The 20,679-nt window shown below is 38.8% G+C and overlaps 1 protein-coding gene and 1 long non-coding RNA gene across 4 annotated transcripts; one reads left to right on the top strand and one right to left on the bottom strand.

The window, feature by feature from the left end:
• Window positions 1–2,564: 2,564 nt before the first annotated feature.
• On the bottom strand, window positions 2,565–14,743 carry LOC6572429 (transcription factor cwo). Of its 3 annotated transcripts, XM_001998502.4 has the most exons (4): window positions 13,321–14,743; window positions 5,064–5,187; window positions 4,199–4,520; window positions 2,565–4,136 (listed from the first exon to the last, which is right to left on the bottom strand). In XM_001998502.4, exons 1-4 carry the CDS (start codon window positions 13,377–13,379, stop codon window positions 2,614–2,616), a joined length of 2,028 nt encoding a protein of 675 aa, XP_001998538.1. In that variant the 5' UTR covers window positions 13,380–14,743; the 3' UTR covers window positions 2,565–2,613. The 3 variants fall into 3 exon arrangements, with proteins under 3 accessions (XP_001998538.1, XP_015021893.1, XP_043863503.1); XM_015166407.3 differs by lacking the exon at window positions 5,064–5,187; XM_044007568.1 differs by lacking the exon at window positions 13,321–14,743 and having other exon boundaries at window positions 4,199–5,006; window positions 5,064–5,155.
• A 4,066-nt stretch (window positions 14,744–18,809) lies between these two features.
• Window positions 18,810–19,481, top strand: LOC122756881. The gene is made up of 2 exons (XR_006356745.1): window positions 18,810–18,991; window positions 19,068–19,481. It is a non-coding gene; the product is annotated as an uncharacterized LOC122756881 (long non-coding RNA).
• The last annotated feature ends 1,198 nt before the right edge of the window (window positions 19,482–20,679 follow it).

Below are 20,679 nucleotides of genomic sequence, written 5' to 3'. Positions count from 1 at the left end.
TACGGATACTATCTGAACTGTAACGAATTAGAATGATGTGAAATGTCCTAGATTGAAATCAGGATCTGTTTTCTTACTATACGCATCGGTGTTGTCCTGCATTTTATTGCACTGATGAGGCAGTATTCTATACCGACCATCCTTTGATTTCTGTGGTTGCATGCAATAATGTTGTTTCCCAAAATCTCTACCATCAAATTTTCTATATATATATATTTATATATATATATTTTAAATATATACTTTTATCAATAAGTGACGCATCAAACCTCATATAATACCCATTGCTCATCGCGATTAGTGTACGGATCAAGACTAAAATGGCTTTTGCAGGGTATACCGAAAAGTTGCACTGCAAACTCCTTTACAATGTCTATCTCTGCCTCAGTGCCGTTGTGCAACATGACGTTCACGAGAGGATTCTAATTTGGAATATTACCCACACATTCCCTCTTTTGCTTGACCAGCTCCTTTTGAGGCTCACAACAAAATCGAGCACAGGACATTAGCTGACATATACATCCGCGTGTGTGCTCGGGAATCCGTTCAAATGTACCGTCAAACATGATCTGATAGTTGTATTTTCCTGTTTTTTCATTTGGTATATTTATGTTCTTAAACACATACGACCCGTCTGATAGTTGTGTGCTATTTGACAGATCGACTGTATCGAAATAATCACAGCCGGGAATATCGCCTGATATCTCAGCGATAATAACGCTGAGCACAATAAGAACAAATCTCATTCTCTGAAATCAATGAATATCACATATGCTTAAAAAAATAGATTTCCAATTATCGCATAAAAAGGATCTTAATGTCTTGTCTAATCAGTCAGAGGAACGAACTTTGTTCTCCGTAAATTTTGAATATTTTCTACATTATAAGGGGTAGAGTCCCAAGTCTCTATCAACTTGGAAACCTACAATAAGGTATTACTTAATCGATCTAATATAATATATGAACATTTTTAGAGGCCCATAAAATTACACAAAAAATAAAAATTACTTTACGCCTTCCCATTAGGAAATGCAGTTTAATTGCTCCAACTATTTTAAGTAAACTAAACGATTCTGGCTGTAGCACTTGTATAAAGCTGAGGCAAAATGTAAATACTTTTAAAAATAAAAATATAGCCTTATCGAGTATGTGGGACTAAGATATTTGCTCTTGATGACCAATGTATTTTGAAACGTAATATGTATAATATAGTGAAGAGTGACTAATAAGCTGAACAATAAATTATTATAAATTCATATGTCTACAGATCTGATTTCTTTATCTGATTTAAAATAAACTTGTTCTGTAAGGTGGACAACCTAAGACCGGGCTTTATCTATCAAGCTAGTTCAGAATAATTTCAATCCTAAAACTCTACTTTCTATTAAATTTGTATATTAGTTTTTTTTAAACAAATGACTTCGCTCAGTGGAAAGAAAAAGGCCAGTAAAGGTATAAATTGTTTGAACTTTATTACATAGGTATAGATACATATATAAAATATATTAAACGGTAACGTAGTTATATTATATTAATTGTACTGTAGTAAACGTAATAATCATATTATTAAAATCCCTAACACATGAATATATATTGTGCATAAACTTTAAGTTTATAAGCAGCAAACATTTTTCGAAAATAATTTGATTTCAATTTGTTTTGATTTTATATATATATATATATATATATATATATATATATATTTTTTTTTTTTTGTATTTATAGATGTTAGAATTTGAAGGTCATTTAACATGTCACAACTTAGAAACATAGATTTTACTAAAACTAATGACGACAACAGCGATGAATCAGAAATTTACATTCATCGAAATAAACCCCATTTCGAAAATGAAATTTGGTATAAACTTTAACAAAATTTAACTGCTTTTCTAGCTTCGTCCAAGAGTTTTGGAAAAAAAAAACACTTAAATACATTTAGGCTAGCTCATCAAACTTAAGAGAAGTTGTATATAATTTGTAAGAAGTTATCAATATGTACACATCAATTTTTTTTTTTATTTTCATTGTTTTTTGTTTTGTTGCTTAAATGTTGATTTGACTAGTGCTTTACGAATATTTATTTTAAAACGCACTTGGAGCCCGAGTTGAAACCACAACGCTATTATAGTTGCAAAAAGTGTTACACATCTAAAAATACATTTAATTCACAATTAATTATAGTTTGAATCTATTAGATTTTCTTAACGTGGGCTGGTTCTTGGCATCAGACAGGCGCATCTCAATTGATGTCCATATCTGTCTGTGTGTGTGTGTGTATTTCTCTTAGACCTTTACAGAGTTCTTTACAGATCTTTTCAATTTGCATTCAGGTGGCTGACAACAGCAGCACTTGAATGTGGACTATGCTCATGGGATCAATCAACAGCGCCCAGTTTCGAACTGGGCTGCCCAATGTCCTCGAGTTGCATCGTCTTATATGTACAGAAAAAATATTATATATATTTATATATATATATGTGTGTGTGTGTGTTTATACTGTTGTTTCCAAGTCGACTCCCAACAGCTTGAATTTCGCACAAAATTAGGAATCAATCATTTGATGATTATTCACAGATGTAGTGAGGTAGACTTGTTCTCTTCCATCGCCGCTGCTTACCAGCTGTTGCTCATGGCCTGCTCCAGCTTGGCCTTGGCCACAGCGGCCGCAGCCGCTGCCGAGCTGGCGCTGAGCGGTCCCGTGCCTGCGGCAGCCACGCCCTGTTGCTTGCCAGCAGCAACGGCTGCAGCAGCAGCAGCGGCCGCTGCCGCCGCCAGCAGCGATGACGACGATGAGCTGGGCATAAAGTTGACATTGATGTTGATGGGATGCACCACGGGCATGCTGGTGTAGCTCTTCTCGAGCAGATCGACGCCATTGAGGTACGGCACCAGCGCATTGTAGTCCACATTGAGTGGCACGTAGTAGTTGCCCTGGCCGTGCAGCGCGAAGATGGGCACAGTGAACGAATGCCGGGACGGCAGCGGCGCCGTTGTGCTGCTCGGCGTGCTCAACTGGGCGCCAGCAGCAGCGCTGAGCTTGGCCAGCAGCGGACTAGAATTGGAATTGGTATTGTGCAGCTCCGACTTGATGTCCTTGATATCACTGAAGCTGAAGGAGGGCTTGTCGTCACGCCCCAGGCCCATGGGGCGTGCCGGATTGATGCTGCTCGCCTCACTGTGCACGTCCAGCGGCAGATCCCCATTGCAGCCGGCCGCTGCGGCTGCCGCTGCCTCGGCCAGTTTCCGCTTCTTGGCCATGATGGGCGCTATCTCCGGCTCAGTGCCATCCTTGGAGTGTTCCGACAGCGCATGCAAATGCGAATGCTCGTTCTGCAGGTGCGGCGCGTGCTCGCTGCTCGTCTCCTCGTCGTGCAGCTCGTGCACGAAGCGCTCCTTGATGTGGTTCTTATACTTGTAGTTGTTGTTGTGCTCAATTTCGTGCGACGACTCCGAGTAGTTGCGCATCCTCGCCGACAGCTGGCTGTCCGTGGTATGATGACTGTGACCGAGGTGCGCGTGCTGCTGCAGCAGTGCATCCCGCGGCGGCGGCGAGTGCATGTTCGAGGTGTCCGTATGCAGCATCGGCTCGTGCGAGGACTCAAAGTCCTGCTGGCTGCTGTCCGTGTGATGGTGAGGTGCCGTCGACGTAATCACCGCCGCCTGATGCGGCTGCTGGTGCGCAGCTATCGCTGCCGCCCCCACAGGCATCTTGGTCAGCGTGGGGCATGTGGACGTCGACGTGGTCGAGCTGGCCGCATTGCTGCTGGCAGTATTGGAGCCCGTTGAGTTGGTGGGTATATTATCGGCAGCGACGCCATTGACACTGCCATTGCCCGCAGCCAGCTTGGCCCCGCTCGGCCCCTCCATGCTGGCGCTCGACGATGTGCTGGCATTGGTCGCCGCGGCAACAGCAGCGGCCGCCGCAGTCGCCTGCTGACTGCGATGCAGCTGGTTGAGATGGTTGCGAAAGCTTAGATCCTTGACATCATTGTGATCGTTGCTATGCTCCACATCCGAGGCGCCCAGCATATCGCGCAGATGGCACAGCGGCGGATGGTAGGCCTGATGGGGGCTGCCGCTGGAGGCGCTCACATTGTCCGGCATATGGCAGCTCCGGCTGGACTTGTAGCAGTCGGCTGGCAAAGAGAGAGAGATCAATTAACATACAGTTAAGGTCGAGAGATACGGATTCGTGTACCTTTGAACACCTCGTCGATGTGCTCCTGCAGGCGGGCCAACAGGCGATAGCAAAAGTCCTGCATTTGACTATCGTAGAGGAACTTGGCCGCCTCCTTCATGCAGTCCATGTAGCCGCTGCGGTACTCGCTCTCCTTTTGCAGGATCTCGCTCTGCAGGTGCTTCAGATGTCGGATGGCCATCTCGATGATCTCGGTCTTCTCGATGCGGCCACGCCCCTTGCGTTGATACTGTGGCGGTATGAGGCGCGACAGGTCGGCCAGGCAGGAGTTCATGCGGTCGCGGCGACGCTTCTCAATGATGCGATGCGACAGAGGATCTTGCTGTTGGGGCAGACAAATTGGAGAACAATTAGAAGCAGCTCGACGAGTGCCTAAGCGACTAGTGAGTAAAAGATCATTGAGTTTCTGGACCATTATGCTAAATAATGAGTCTTTCCACTGTTTTTTTTTTTTTTTTCTTTATATTTTAATTTTTCTTCTTTTTTTTTTTTTTTTGGTTTTTATTTTCATCAAATTCACTAATTTGGAAATGGTTTTGTAATTTTTATTTTCTTTAAACGCTTGAGTACAATAAAAAAGGGTCAAAAGCGGCGGCCAACTTCTCGGGATGATGTGCGTGTGCGTTCAGTGTGAGTTGTAGGCGTGTGAGTTGTGGGCGTTGTCATCGACATCGACATCGCGGCCATTGCCAACCAACCATTACCAACCAATCATCAGTCATCGGTCATCGGTCACCAGTAATCAGTTACATAATGAGTACGAGCAATGAACTTGTTACTCGGGCGCTTTATCTTTTGATCCTTTGATCTTGTTTTCGAATTTGATTAGTGTCGCGATTAGTCGCTCTGAAATTGTAATATTTACCCTCGATGTTTTGTTACGGCGTCCGGTGGCATATTCAGCATCATCCTCGCTGTATGCTGTTGCTGATGTTGAAAAATTTAAGCTAGATTCTGTGCAATAAGGAAAACTGGAGACTGCTGCTTCGCTATAATTCGTATGCGTTTTGTATCATATGCAAAAAGAAGTGGGAAGGATAAGAAACACAAATAAGTCCAAATCTTATTCAAAAGTTTGTCAAATTTTGGTTTTTTTTTTTTTTTTTTTTTGTTTGTTTTTTTTTTTTTAGCATTCGTTTTCATTGTTTTAGTAATGCATTTATTAGGCGCATAACTTAAACTGACTTAGGAATATAGAGCGTAAGACTAATTAAGCTAAATATTATTATGTAGTTAAATTATGTGTGGTTCATTTTATTGTTGTGGTCAATTCTTTATTCGTTTCAAAATGAAGTAAAACTAAACAATAAACTAAGGCTGTAATTTGAAAGAAATAAGGAGAATTTGTTTATTAATCGAAATGTGAATACTCTCAGTCTGTCGCGCGTCGTCCCTCTCCCTCTATGTCTCTCATACTCTCCCTCTCTTACAGATATCTCAATATCTCATTTTGTCTTATTACGTTCCACAGTTGGTAGTCAACCAGCAGCTAATCCGAGAGTCCCCGATTCTGCACCCCAAGTAGTCGCTTGGCTAAAATCAGACGAGGCGATTTGTTTTGTTGTGTGTTGTAGTAAAAGAGGATAAAAGTGCTTTAAAATACGGTTAGCATTCTATGTATATGTATATGCATTAAAAACATACCCAGCTATGTGTTCAATTTGGCACGCACACACGCACACACAGAAACACTGCAATACTTACACTAATGCAAAAATTTAAACTTTTTTCAACACTTTCTGGCAGGATCTTTCGAGAGCTATGTTTGCAATAGTCGAGCCTCTTAAATAAATAATCCCTAAATGATCACTTAAATAATTCAGCTAGCTTTACTAAACATAGAATTGGTGTATTTGTCTTAATCTCTGCTGTTAATCTAAATACAGAATCTACACGTTTTAATCGCATGTGTCAGAAATTAAAAACAAAAAGAAAACACTTAACATTCAACAAAATTGAATAAAAAATTTCATGGTATTCAAATTAGATGGCACTGCGGATAAATTCTCTTTAGAATACAAAAAATAATAAAAGCAGTTGCCAAGTGCGGCAAAAAGTAAATAAATGAACGGAATCAAAAGAAAGAACAATTTCAAGCATTTCAATATTAACAGCGAGCACCAATTGTGACCCAAACAAACAAAGCTATAGGAAACATAAAAGCAAAAGGAAAGAAAAAACAAAACAGAATCAAACAAACAAACAAATGAAAAGCATATATTCCGAATATAAATACTTTAGATATATTATCTAAATTTACCAAAAAAAATATCAATGGGTGGCACAGAAAAGCTATAGAATATATTGTTGTATTATATTTTGCTATGCATAAAAGAAAAAAAGTCCGGATACTTCACATATAAACTAATTATTGTTTTTTAGGTAATTCATTTCTATTTTTGTCTTTGATGTTAGCCAAGATTAAGTTTGTATGAAATGTCAAACTGGCTAAGCAAACTCCCGATTACAAGCGGGCGATACAAGTAGCTATAAACCATATCTACTGCTGGGCCATACAACCATACACGAAATAAACCGAACCAGAAAACACTAGAAGAGTTGCGACGACTGCGATAAGCAGCAACACGCAACGATTCGTCGAATATGTAAACAATATTTAAACACACACACATGCATAACGTGTGTGTGTGTATATGCTTGCATACAGACGCACGGAATACCAGTTTTTGCCAGTGTACGGCGCTTCAATCTAGTTTGTTTATCCCCGCGCAGTAAACGCTTGTGAAATCTTGAAATTGAGACATCGGCGACTACTTAACTTAGGAGAACAGTTCGGACACTCTGACAACGCCCTGGATCAAGTGTGCAAGCTGGACAACGCTGTAAATGTCACGCACACAGCCTGGCGCACGTGACGTATGAGTAATGCGCGCTTAGGGTTCAATTAAAGGCTTTCAGCACTCTCAACGTATTTGCATACACTTAGCAAAAGGGTCAGCCAGCTCGCCCGGCTGAAGGGAAGCCGCCCACTGGGCACGCCGGCCCGTGTGCAGGGCGTGTTGGTATTTTTCGCTGCATTCTCAAGTAACAATCGGCGACCCTTGGACCTGTTGGACGGCGTCATTGCCAAATCACTCGCTTGATTCATGAAATAACGACGCGATGCCCTGAACATTGAACAGTGAACATTGATCCCGGCGGACACGCCCCCATTGAAGCCGCCCCAACTGGCAACGGTTCGCGTTGGCGTTTTCGAACCTGGGGGCCATTGGGCCAAAAACATCGTCGTCGCACTTTTCAGCTATTAAGTAATTGGCAAGCAACGGCGCTCGTTTAATTTTAGAGATGAGCCAGCCAGCCAGCCAGCCATCAACCCAGAAGCCTGCAGAAGTGCAATCAGAAATTCATCTAAGCGACAGGTAGCTCGCAAGCCGAATGACGCCAACTGTTGATCAGCCACACGTTGTTTGCCAACAGCATGAACGGACATGGGACGCATGCTTCAGAAAACGCATTGGCTGAAATTGAAAGGCGCAGAAGCCCGAATACTCTGCCAGGTAAACAGGCAGGTGTGAGTGAGGGAATTGAATGCTAAATGGTTCCAAACTTCCTTCAGTTCATTATGAGTATCGTGATAAATTAATTTCATTGTGAATCACCTGTATGCTCTAATTAGAATGTTTTGCACACGCACGCCCTCAAAAGTTGTTTTCGCGATATCGTGCGTTAACCTAAAATTAATGGAATTATATTCCATTGATGGCTAGCTTTACGGTTGCCAGTTGTTATTTGCGTCCATAGATAAGATATCTTTACAGCTACACGTGATATGAAAGCGCTTTAAACAGGTGCACATTCATGTACATATTCACGAATGCTAACTATTGATTCAAATGACTTTCTGACTTTCAGATAGCATTTTACGTTATGTATGTACGAAGTTCGAAGTTAGCCAAGCACCACTCAATAGATTGCCCATATATGCAGTAAGTTAGTTTTGTAAATAAACAACAAAGATAGTGCTGCTACTCGGAAATACAACAACTATATATACATATATACATAACAAATATATATACTCTTGTGATCAACATCACAGATTAAATAATATGTGAATGTTTTCATCTCAGCAGATGATTCATTAACTGACTAAGTGGAAAATTTTTCGTCATATAAACACGTCTGAGCTAATTCCTGTCAATTTCTATCAATGACTGTATAAACAATTATGTAAACGCGACCCAAGAACTCAATGTCAAGCACTTCCGATACGGAATGTGTGTCAAATGAGGGGGACCTTCGCTTCACATTTGAGAATTTTCATATTTCCACACTTCAGTTGTCTTGTTGTCTGCCGCCAATTGTGAAATGCCACAAATAAAGGCAATTCAAATAAAATAAAAAAGTGAAAAACACTAGAGACGATGACGCGCTGCGTAGGGGGAAAACAACAACAAGTAAACTCAAATATAAATATAATAAATTAATTTCTTTGCCTTGGTAAATTAGCGTCACACACAAAACACACAAAAATAATGATGAAAAACAAAAGTTGTTCGCACTGAGAACCTGCACGACATGGAGACTAGCTTCAGGCCGATCATTGGCCCGCCATAACCTTGACTGCACCTGCAGCAGTCAGCGGCGTGGCTGATAAGATAAATAGACCATATAAACAAACGCTCGTGCAGGGCAGCCGCCGGGCAACAGTCGCAAACAAGAGCAATTTAGCAATTACCAAAGTATTATTAGAACCGCATACAAGAGCTGGATTTTTTCGTTTTATTAGTTTTTATTTTTGCCATAAAGACTAGTTGACTTGTTGTTGACTTTAGCTGCGATCACGTGAGATTGATTTGATATGCTTGAGAAAACTGGAAATCACACGCAAACCGGTTGCAGTTGCCCCGTTGAAACTTTTTAATTAGCATTATGTATAGATATAGCCATGGCTGACTGTACACGTGATATAATGACCAAAGCACTCGCTCAATGGAGAGCCCAGTGCCAAGTGCCGAGTGCCAATTGCTTATTCAACAAAAAAGAAGAAAAAAACTAAGCGAACTGCAACACAGCAAAACGTGTCCACGTGTCGAGAGCAGCGCATAGCAACAGCAGCAGCAGCAGACACGAATGTGAAACACAACTGCCTCAAGTCGTCTATTTTTATTCCGATTCTTCATGCTCAGTAAACATTATGCTGGCGTGCTTCTGCAATTCAATAAACATAAACAACAATAATTTACAAAGCAACTAGCTCAATTGAGCACAGACGCTGAGTGCTATACGAGTCACACAGCTGCATTGCTTATACGCCACATGTTACGCCCCCACACACACATACACATATATCTACACATATCAATATGCATAAATATAAATATATCTATATGTAGTTGTAGCGTTGGCAAAATGACGATGCAGCGGAAATGAACATTGCTTAATCCATACAAAAATAAATCGCTAAAGGCCAACTATTCCAGAGAAATGTCACTTGGTATGTCTAAAGATTCTATATATCGAAAATTCCTATAAGATAAATATTATTCTATACGAATTCCTAAAAAATAAATATTGTTTTATAGCTATTCTTGAAATATCGAATATTAGAGCATATTCAACAATTTTACTTGAAAGCAAATTTCAAAGGAATTAGATTTTATAGTATAGTATTATTGGATTGTTTTGAATGTAAGTCATAAGTAAGAACTATCCTGCAAAAATATGCGATATTTTATTTCCTTTGAAATATTCTTTCAAGTAACATCGTGTATGCTTTAATATTCGATGTTTCAACAAAACCTATAACATATCATTTGTTATCTAGATAATAGCAATTTATATTAAAAGCCTAGACATTTTTCATTAAGCCTGTTAAAGAGTATTCAAAGTATTCGGATCAAACCATAACTTCTAATAATAGTTCTTTCTTTTTAAATAAGCTTTCAAGTAGCATTGTTGAGTTAAGTTTCCACATTTTTCTAAAGTAAATAAATTTAAGCATAATATTTTGAAATTTGACCAACATAAACACAGATATATGTACATATGCATATATCGAGACACGCACACGTATTATTTGTTACGGCACACAAATATCACACATCCACACACACTCACGCATCAAATACTTTTGATAACTAGGTCAAAAGACATATAAATATATCCATTTGAATCATTTAGAGGCAATCAAATGCAATGCGGGCCCAACTCATGTGTCGCCGCTGACTCACCTGCCCCGCCGCAGGCCCCAGTCAATGCAGAGTGCATTAATCACAGCGCGGAAAACCAAAAGATACATTTACACACAGATAGAGACACAGGCACACACTCACACAGACATATTATGATTGTTTTGTGAATTTCTCAATATTTGCGGCACGTTTGTCAAACGGCACGAGGAATCTCGCGAGCTCAAATATAAACATGCAGTGTGGAACGTATATGTGGAACACATATGAATGTATATGCAAGTGCCTCTGTCTGCGTCTGTGTGGGTCCGTGTGTATGGGTGTGTTTGCATGAAAAGAACTGCATGGAAATGATCGTGTGTACGTGCCTGTGTCGGGGATGGCAATGGCCGAACGCTGACGATAAGCCGAAGCGATTCCGAATGGCGTTTGGAATCCAATTCGAAATTGGAATCAGTGAGCGCCGCTATTCCAATTTGAAAATTTTGCCCATACTCATTATTGTACGTTTGTGTATGTATGTGTGTGAGTGTGCGTGCGTATATGAAATTTTATTTGTTATTTATAGAGCACAAGCATGCGTTTGTTGTTGTTTTACTTCGCTATATTGATATATTTGAAATAGATCACTAAAGTGTACGTACATACATATATATGTATATATATCTATATATATATATATATATATATATATATATATCGGTGTATATAAATTCGATTATTTGCGGCTAGCTTTGACGTGTTGTCTTGCTGAACATTTGTGCGTTGCTTAATCTACATGACGAACTTGCAACAGCTGACAGGATTTCATCATGTAACACAAACGTGGCCAGCAAACAAACACACTTTCTTAGATTTGTCTCGTTGCAGTCTCTCATCGATAGCCACTGAAATGCAGATCACAAATCACAAATCATAAATCACGAAACACTAATCACTAATCACTAATCACTTGTTGCTTATCACTGGGAGTGGCTGGGGTCACGTCGTCTTAAAGATCCCGAAATCGAAAACAACGAGAGACAGCTGCATATTTGAGTTTGGTATGTGGAGCAGCTGCCTCGTCGTGCAACAAACCCGAGATCTCACATATTTTTGCACAACCCACACTCCTTGTTCAGGAATATTACATATACATATACATATATATACTATATATGGCCGGACATACACAGTTATCCGGTAAGTACATACAACAATGTGCGTCACTAGAAATTCGCTTTTATCGCGTGCTTGTTTATCTCTTTTATGGATGACATGATTGTACTAGTTGAGTTGTTGTTTGTTGATTAAAGCATCGCTAGAGTAAATTATATACGTTGTAAATATATGACGGCTACGCAGACGTGTGTTAACTTCAAGTGCCAAGTGACGACTTGAATAAACTGGCAAACAATATAATGATAATGATATCGAGCCCGACAAAGATTGCGATAACCGTCACGATGATAATGCTGGCTATAAGGTGGCCAAAACTGGAAACTCCTTTAATTTCGTTACTACTCTGTTCAGGTTCTCTTTCTAATTTCGTGATACATGACAAAGATGAATCGAAATATTTATTAAACACAATTAATTAAAAATTCCTTACTTTTCTTTCCCCTCTTATAGTTTATGTAGACATAATTAGTTCATTTATATATTTACATAAAAATACATTCCTAAGCCTACACAAACATATATGTATAACCCACAGATAAGCCTCGAAATGCCAAACAGTTTGGCTAATTGCCTTAACTTGTCATGTCTGGACTTCATTTATTAATCACGTGAGCCTTGAGTGGCTCATTGATTGATCTTAAATAAGAGAACATGGGCAAGACAGCATCTGTGCTTAGCTATTGGTAAATGGATTTGTCAATATATTAATTATATCGTTCATTACGAATGAGTGTGTTAGTGTTGTATACTTGACGAATGTCCGATTGGAATGGGTGCATTTAATAGAGGAGCATATTTATAGAAAATCACTTAAAGGCGTCATTCTACTGGACACAAAAATAGACAATAACACAAAAACAATCAACTACAGTTGCTGACCTTCAAAAGGACACCGACTAGTAAACACACACAAACACATACACACAAGTGTGCGTGAGTGCTTGTTTGTGTGAGGGCAACACGCCCACAAAAGCCACTGAAATGAGCGCTCCAATGGACTATTTATAGCCCTAAAGCATTTTGGCCGTTGACATTTAGTGGAAATATAAGCGGGCGATTTATAAAAACCAATCAGTCCGGTTGGCCCAAGCTCTTATTTATTCATAAAAACTTGCTATATGTACGATAGTATGAATATGCATAAACATATATAGATGAAATAAATAATATATATTATATGCACACACGTTGTTTTGACTACTGCCCAGAATAAAAAAAACACACACACACACAAAACTAAAATTCCACGCGAATTCAAGTTCAGAATACATATTGAAAAGAAGAGAGAGAAAGAAGGGGTAAGCCCCCAAAAGTCAGCGTCACGTTTGCCCAATCGTGTGTGTTGTATTTTGCCAGTGTTTTGGCAAAATGTTTGCATAAATAAATACATCAACTAAAATCCATTTTAAAAATAGAGTCAAAGGCGTCAAGCGAACGCGAGTCTGCCTGCCCACGTTTTCATTCGTTTTTCACTTAATTTTTGCTTCTTTTTCCTTCTTCATTTTGCTCAACTGCCAAAAATAGCCTCACGATCCACGCCCAATCGCAAACTGACAGACATACACACAGACGCACACACAAATATATACTCACACATGTTACTATGTGTACCGTTACAATGCCGCCTGCTAACTTAGCCTACAGCTTAAACATGATTTAAAATTAAACTAACTGTAATTTATGCATAAACTTAAGCGCGGGCAGGTGAAAGTGAGTATGTTTATTGTTTATTATTGTTTACTGTTGTCCTAGTTGTTGTTCTTGTGGTGGTGGAGTGCTCTGGCAAATACCTTTCGTATATATACCTACCTCTCATACTTAACCGGATGTGCTGCATGTCCGTTTGCCTCGCTCCAATAGGGCTCCATGCTGCTGTTGCTGCTGTGATTCCGGCGGCTGCTGCTAGAGGTGACGATCCTGGGCAAATTTTCGTTTGCTGCTATCCTCTGCTGCTGCTGCTGCTGCTCCTGCTGCGTCGACGTTACTTGCTGTTGTGGTGGAATGGTGGAGGGTATTCGCTCTCTACGTCAATGCAGGAAAGACAAGATAAAATGCCGGCGAGCGAGCGCACGAATTCGTATGACAGCAAACAGGTTGTCGGCCACGGCGAATTTATTGCGGCGAATTGCGAATTGTTGCTCTGTTCAATTGTATGGTGGGTTCGCACAGCCAACTTGCTTAGCAACTTATTTGAATATTCTAACAATTCCAATTTTTAGAGTTTGACTGGGGACTGTAAATATTTACTGCAATTTGTACTTGTATCAGACTTGAATATCCAATACTCTTTGCACACTTCTCACACGCTCGCCCGTTTCACATGTAGCATAACATTTCGAATTTAGCTTCTCGGTTTATTTTAGAATCACTTAAAGAGTGAACGACTTTTGATATGCGGCGTCAATTATCTGTCGACCGTTAAGGGATGACTGTTCTCCTTATCAGCAGTGACGGCCTTTTGTTTTTGTTACTGAGCCGATAACAAAGACAGCAACGGGTGAGATAAGGCTTATATACACAAAATGCTCACACGTATGTACACACTAGGTACATACACACACACTTATGTATATACGTGCACATATATGTGGCTTAACTTTTATTGATAGACGACAGTTTGCTGGACGTTTAGCTAGGTGGAAATTTAACCGCACTTGTTGGACCAATGTAAGCCTTGGTCTCGGATATGTAATTGTCTTAGACCAGCCTCTGCCTCTGGCTCTGCCGCGCCCGTGTTGCTTGAGGCCCACGCGTTTTCTGCAGCTGATGCTTCTACGTTGAAATTTCTTTGCACTCACGTCTTGTTTTTGGTCGCGGGACTTGCTCTCTGCCACACACGAACACACAGCCACACAGCCACCTGCTCCGCACCGCACAGCTCCAAAGGCCAACGATTGTCGAAAAACGTGATTTTTTTTTTTTGTCACACGGTACCGATATACACGTTTTGTACTTTGAATTATTTTGTATTTCGTTTCACAGTGGAATTTTACCAGCAGCCGCGTATTGTGTGCGCACCGTTTGCGTGTATTTGTATATTTTACTACAAAGCACTTTACATATACGTATGTACATATATTTACTTGTGTATGTATGCGTATAATTTGTTGTTGCTGCTGTTGCTATAACTTTGTATTTCTTTTCTTCTTTTTTGTGTTAAAGCACTTGCGCTGTCCGAAACGCTGCTAAAATCAACTGCTCACTACGAACGGTCGAATTGAAATGAATGAAAAATACGCGGCGAACGGGCTAAAATTAAAACCTAGCGGCAAAAGCAAAAGTCGCGCATCGAAAACTGAATACCCTACCAAACTATAACTTTTGCAGATCTACAAATTAACGAGTGTATTTGCAACTTTAAATAAATACCATATATATTTTAATAATATAACCCATTCTGGTATTTTACGAACTAAATATATGACTGAAATTTTACTAGTTTGTCGACACGATTACATATCTGTTACAAACTGAATAGCGACCAAACTAAACTTTGCGTAAAGTGTGCACATATACACAACACGAGACCAAATACTGTGAGCAGTTCGTGAGCGAAGATGACGTGCCTCGGGTATGCGAGAAGTAAAATGGCAAAAGAGCTAGGAAACGTGAGAGAATCGAGAGAGAAACCGCCCCGCTGACACTGAGCGAAGCACTTTGCCAAGTCATGTTGTACTGCGGCTGACTTTGGTATGTGTGTGAATGCGATTGTATGTGCATATGTGTGTGCTGGCATGCGTTGGCTTTCAGATCTATTTGAGTGTGTGCGAGCGTGCGTTGATGTTATCGCATTTCGTGCGCGGCGAACGTGATTGCCACAGTGGGTCTGAGCTCAACATATTCGTTCAAATATGAAATGAATAGGTTACACTAATCAATTGCTGTTCAAATCTGTAGATTAAATAATCGCATCTACTTGTTTTGATTAGGAACTCATTTTTCAAGCTGAAATCCTTGTAAATAGAATTCTAAAAGTAGAGAATAACAACCTCTGTTAATAATAATAAACTATAAGAATAATTACGATGCTAAAGGGTTCTCTAATAACTATGGGGAACAATTTGCAAGCTGCACGCACCAGGAATTGGCCAGAAGTGCAGTTCATAGCCCTATTCGAATAATACAAAAGAATATGCATTCGACTTACACATGTTCCTATAGAAGAGTGTGTGTACGTAATAAATTTACTGGTTATGCATATGGACATTTATGTATATTTTGTATAAATCTACTGAAATATTATGTTAATGTTTATTATGGGAATAGTGAACTGCACAACCATAGTTAGTTGTGTGTGAATTTCTTGCATACACATACACATGTGCAGATAAATATGTAAGTGCACATGTATGGGTATGTATTGGAGTTATTAATAAGCATTTACTATACCGACTATAGTACTTATTGTTGACTGAGTGATTGTTAAAAATAAATATGTACAAACATAGTGCAGACATTCAGGCAGGAAAAAAGTTTTCGATTATTTTATTGATAATAAACGTTCACCCACACTGCATATAAAGATTACCGTTATGGAGCTCAATGGTCATTGGGGCGTGCGCTGCGTGCTTTTTTGCCTTTGCAGTTGTTGCTTCTGTTATGTTTGTCTGACAGCTTTCAAGTCGAAAGGCAGACGCAAACAACAACAAAGAAATAAAGAAAACACAACGTAGAAGCCCAAGGCAAATTAAGCAAAACAACAACAGTCTCAACGACAGCAGCAGCAGCAGCAGCAGCAGCAGCAGCAGCAGCAGCAGCGGCACATAATAAAACACGTGAACGTGACAAATTCCAACGCGATTCGCAGCTGTTACATTGGGCGGCGACAACAACGACGGCCACGTTTGACGGCGAATTGCGACGGAGCGAGGATTGCCTGGCAACAAAGCGATTGTCTCACAGACACACATTCATGCAAAGCGCAAGCTCTCGCGGTCGGCTGACATTTTGCTTTTAAACCATTTAAACACTCGACGCATTTATAAATATACTTATGTATGTATGCATGTATATAGATACACATGTGCATAAGTGTTATTATTAATCGAAATAATAATCATACGCTGAGTTGGCTGCTCATGAACAACACAACGAGCGAAGTGGCAGAGTGGCGCTTATTTCTGTCTCACTTACACTCACTGTTGTTTCTTCGTCGCTCTCACTCTCTCTCTCTCTCTCTATCTGTCGCTGTTTCTCTTTTCACAATGCGCTCCCTCTTTACTGTACGCGTGAGCAGCTTTTTAATCAAGACACGTCGAAAGCGGTCACAGCCAACGAAAAAAATTCATAGCGCATGACGTAATATCTCACGCGAGGCGAGCGTGTCAGCCATTTTACATACACACAGACGTTTGGAAATACATGTGTGTTTGTGTGTATATGCATACGTACACACAAATACACTCATACCGCAACACACATGCCTGTTTGTTGTTGGTCACGTGTTGTGCAAATGTTTCAGCTGCTTGTGAGTATTATCAGCACAGCACTTTGTTTATACACACGCATACATACGTATACGTATCCCATATACGTATACGTATACGTATACGTATACATACAGGAGGTGTACGTACATATAATTTTGTTTATTTCATTTTATTTTCCAGCACTTTAATTAAATTTAAATGCCAGCGGTCGCCACTCACAAAGGCATGCAATCTATTTATAGCTCTGGCAAAGGTCAAACCAAATCAAAGCAACAAGTCACTGCCCAGCACGATCAACAAATGTCACAAACGTGTCCAAGTCCACTGCGCAATGAAAATGGGCGCTGGCTGAAATGGCTTGCATAAGTTGCATTCCTTGCCATTGCTGTAGCTGTTGCTGATCTCACAGTCTGAGCTGGACAATTACAACTGTGTGTGTGTACAGTCATGTACTTTTATTGATATGTACATACATACATACATATGCACGCATGCATCGATATATATACACATATGTGTATGTATTCCGTGGCACGTGCAACGCCCCTTAGCAAATGTCTCATCACATGCTGTTACGTATACGAAGCCTATTCACACATTACACATACGCCCCGTAAGGCACGTGCGCGTTTATAGAACTTGAAAACTATTCACACGCAAGGTCCCACACCAAGACCCAGAGAAGCGGCCTTATCTTCAAGTTGTCTTCTAGTTGTTTCAATTGCTGTTCAAAAACAAATATTTTTCTTTCAATTCGACTATGTGCATAGTTGATTTTTGTTATGGTCACGTGTCGCTAATCCAAATGCGTTACGTGGCCTGTGAATTTTCATAGAAATAAAATGCAATCAAGCGACACAAAGCTAAGCAACTAAAACGAAAATGAACAAGGTTGTTGTTGCTGTTGTTGTTGCTGCCGCTGTTGTTTTTTCTTATAAACACGGCAAGCAGCGGGAAAAAAACAAACACTTGTAGAATGTTTGTGTGGGCATAGTTCCAAGCGCTGGCTGAGCCAACATACACATAGATACGACTAAATGTTTGATTGTGTAAGTATGCATGCGATTATCTGAACGTATCTGTATCCGTGTCGTCTGTATGGTTACTACCCTGCTTGTGTGTGTGTCTGTGTGTGTGCTTGCTCAGCTTACATTTGTAGTATAGAGGTGTTTACAATTAACCCATAAGCAGTTTGTTGTTTGAAAATGTTGTGAAGCCGCTGCTGAGTACAGCATGTACAGCTTGAAAGCCGTCCCCATAGTATCAATTATCTAAGATAATGCAAAAAATAATATTAATGAATAAGTGAGCTAGCTTGTTTTTTTTTTTTTTTTTTTTTTTTTTTGTATATGGTGAATTGCTCATAAATTATTTTTTAATTAGTTCTAGTATTTCTGTTTATTATTGTATACACATATGTATATTTTGATATTTACGATTATAATCTTACTACAACAGTTTAACTAATATGGTTTTCCCACTATACTTGCTCGCTCTACATTCTATTTCAAAATCAAAGCTCTTAAAGAAGATAAATAGGTAAAATGAATTCATTGTTCGCATATTTTAAAAGAACTTTAGAGCAGAGATACTGTAATGGTCTTTTAGCCAAAAGATTAGAAATCATGTTAAGGATCTGAAATATACCAAAATAACAAAAACAAATTTACTTACACCTTAAGCCTCAAATATCATTAGGTTTTTGTTTCCAATACAAGAGTATTTCGTTGAATTTTATTACTTTTTTTATTAAGTAAAATTGAAACTTAAATTTAATCTTAGCCATTTTACCATGATTTCAAATTTTCAATGGGTTCAAGTTGCATTTGAGTTTTGTGAGATTTCATGGACTTCTAAACTTCACTTAATCTAAAATGTATATATACCTTATCAACTCTTCTTTTCTATTCAATTTAAATAGAATTTTTTGAATAAATTGGACTTGTCAAAATTGCTCATATTTAGACCAAATCTTGTTGTTTTTCAGTATCGTCATGTAAATTTAATGTTCGAGTAAAAACAAAAAGCTGCCACCGTATAGAATAATACAGGTAAAGTAAATAATAGCATGCTATGTAAAATATTGAATTATTGAACTACAGTGAATCACATCCCGTTCGCCCGCAGTGAAACTGATTTGCATATGCCACAGGTTGGAATATACTGCATTTATATTGACAATATGTACAGATATAGATATCATTTGCACAATTTACACTTGAAATTAGCATAGGCTAATCAAATTGCTTAGCCGAGGGGCGGGGCAGCAGCTTTGACGCAGGCCAGGCCCCGCAAGAGCCGCTCGAAGGAAAGGCCCCGAAACGAAATAAAATGGGTGTGTGTGCTAAACAATTTGCTTCATAAATTTACTACATTCGATTAGCATCACATTTCATGTGGATGATTTGTATGTACGCTCAAATTGAATTTGAAATATATAACACAAAGTCGTGCACGCTTTTGGATTCTATAAATGAACTGAGATAACGAATAGCAAATAAAAAAATATACATAAATAAAAGCAAAACTCACAATTTCTTATCGCTTTGCCAAACTTTTAATTTCAAAGTCGAGGTAAATCTAATTAAAATGTACATACATATATGCGTATGAACATAGTACACTCAAACTGATAAGAGTAAAAGCAGAATACATATACATACATAAACGTGTGTATATGTATAGTGTGTGATTGTATGTATGTAGTCATGGCTATACCTATTGCATAAAACTGCGAGCCCTGACGAAGCCGTAATGAAACGAAAGCTCAATTTCATACTCACTTATGCGTTGGATTTGAGTTCTGGGAAAATATTAGTGCTTTCTGTGGAAGCTTATTAAATAATACCGTTTACAGTCGAAAATGTTGACTAAGCAACGTTTGTGTTTTATAGTTTATATATTGAAGAGAAATTGGGGTTAATTGTAATTGTTTTGGGAACTTTTTTCTATGTATATTTCAACTTTTTTGACCGAATCTTATTTTCGAATTCGAATTCCAATTAATTAAAATTTTATAAATTCCAATTAATTAATATTTTATAAATTTTCAATGTGTTGTCTTTCAATAAGAAATAAAACTTTTATTTTATATATACCCTATTTTTATATAACACAACTAAGAATTCCAAATTTGCAAGTCGACTTCATCATTAACTTTTAATAAAGCTATTTAAACAGATTAAACCGCAGATTGCAAGTTAATGCTCGCTTGTAAATAAATTGTTCTCTGTGCTGAGGAAGTCAGGAAAAATATTTAAATTCAAAAAATAAATAAATAAATATGTAAGTAAATGGCCAACCGTGACACGTGTGGCCGCAGCTGAACAAATAGAGAATAGAAAACACACACACACACATACTAAAGCGACAATCCGTAAGTGGAAGATGTGTGGCAAAAACAAAATTGCTGCATTCATTAAATGTATGTAGATAAAAAGTAGTACATGCATTACATGACATACTCATATGTCTGTGTGTATGTATGTGTATGTGGGTTTATATATTGACACGTTTGCCTCGTGCGGCTCGTTTAGCTAATTGGGATAGCAATCGGGTATATTTGCTATGGAAAAGAAACTTGCTTTCACTGATAAACAATAAAACATTTCCTTTAAATTATAAAAATAAATATTATTAATAATAATGTTATAAATTGAGTTTAAGTTTAAACAAAAATGTACAATAAAATTCAAAAAGTGTGAGTAAAAGAAAAAAGTATTTCAAACTTCCATGTTTT

Source organism: Drosophila mojavensis, unplaced genomic scaffold (genome assembly GCF_018153725.1).
Source record: "Drosophila mojavensis isolate 15081-1352.22 unplaced genomic scaffold, ASM1815372v1 contig_19, whole genome shotgun sequence".
NCBI lineage: Eukaryota > Metazoa > Arthropoda > Insecta > Diptera > Drosophilidae > Drosophila > Drosophila mojavensis.
Note: the sequence above shows the minus strand (reverse complement) of the source record. Positions and strands in the feature narration are given on the sequence as shown.

Bases quoted from the DNA above. Each gene is read 5' to 3' on its own strand.
- LOC6572429 (XM_001998502.4), bottom strand. From the start codon at position 13,379: ATGGAGCCCTATTGGAGCGAGGCAAACGGACATGCAGCACATCCGGTT. The intron at 5,188-13,320 runs GTAGGTATATAT...TACGAATTATAG, and splicing joins CATCCGGTTAAGTATGAGAG to CGAAGCAGCAGTCTCCAGTT. The intron at 4,521-5,063 runs GTAAATATTACA...CTGCCCCAACAG, and splicing joins GCCGTAACAAAACATCGAGG to CAAGATCCTCTGTCGCATCG.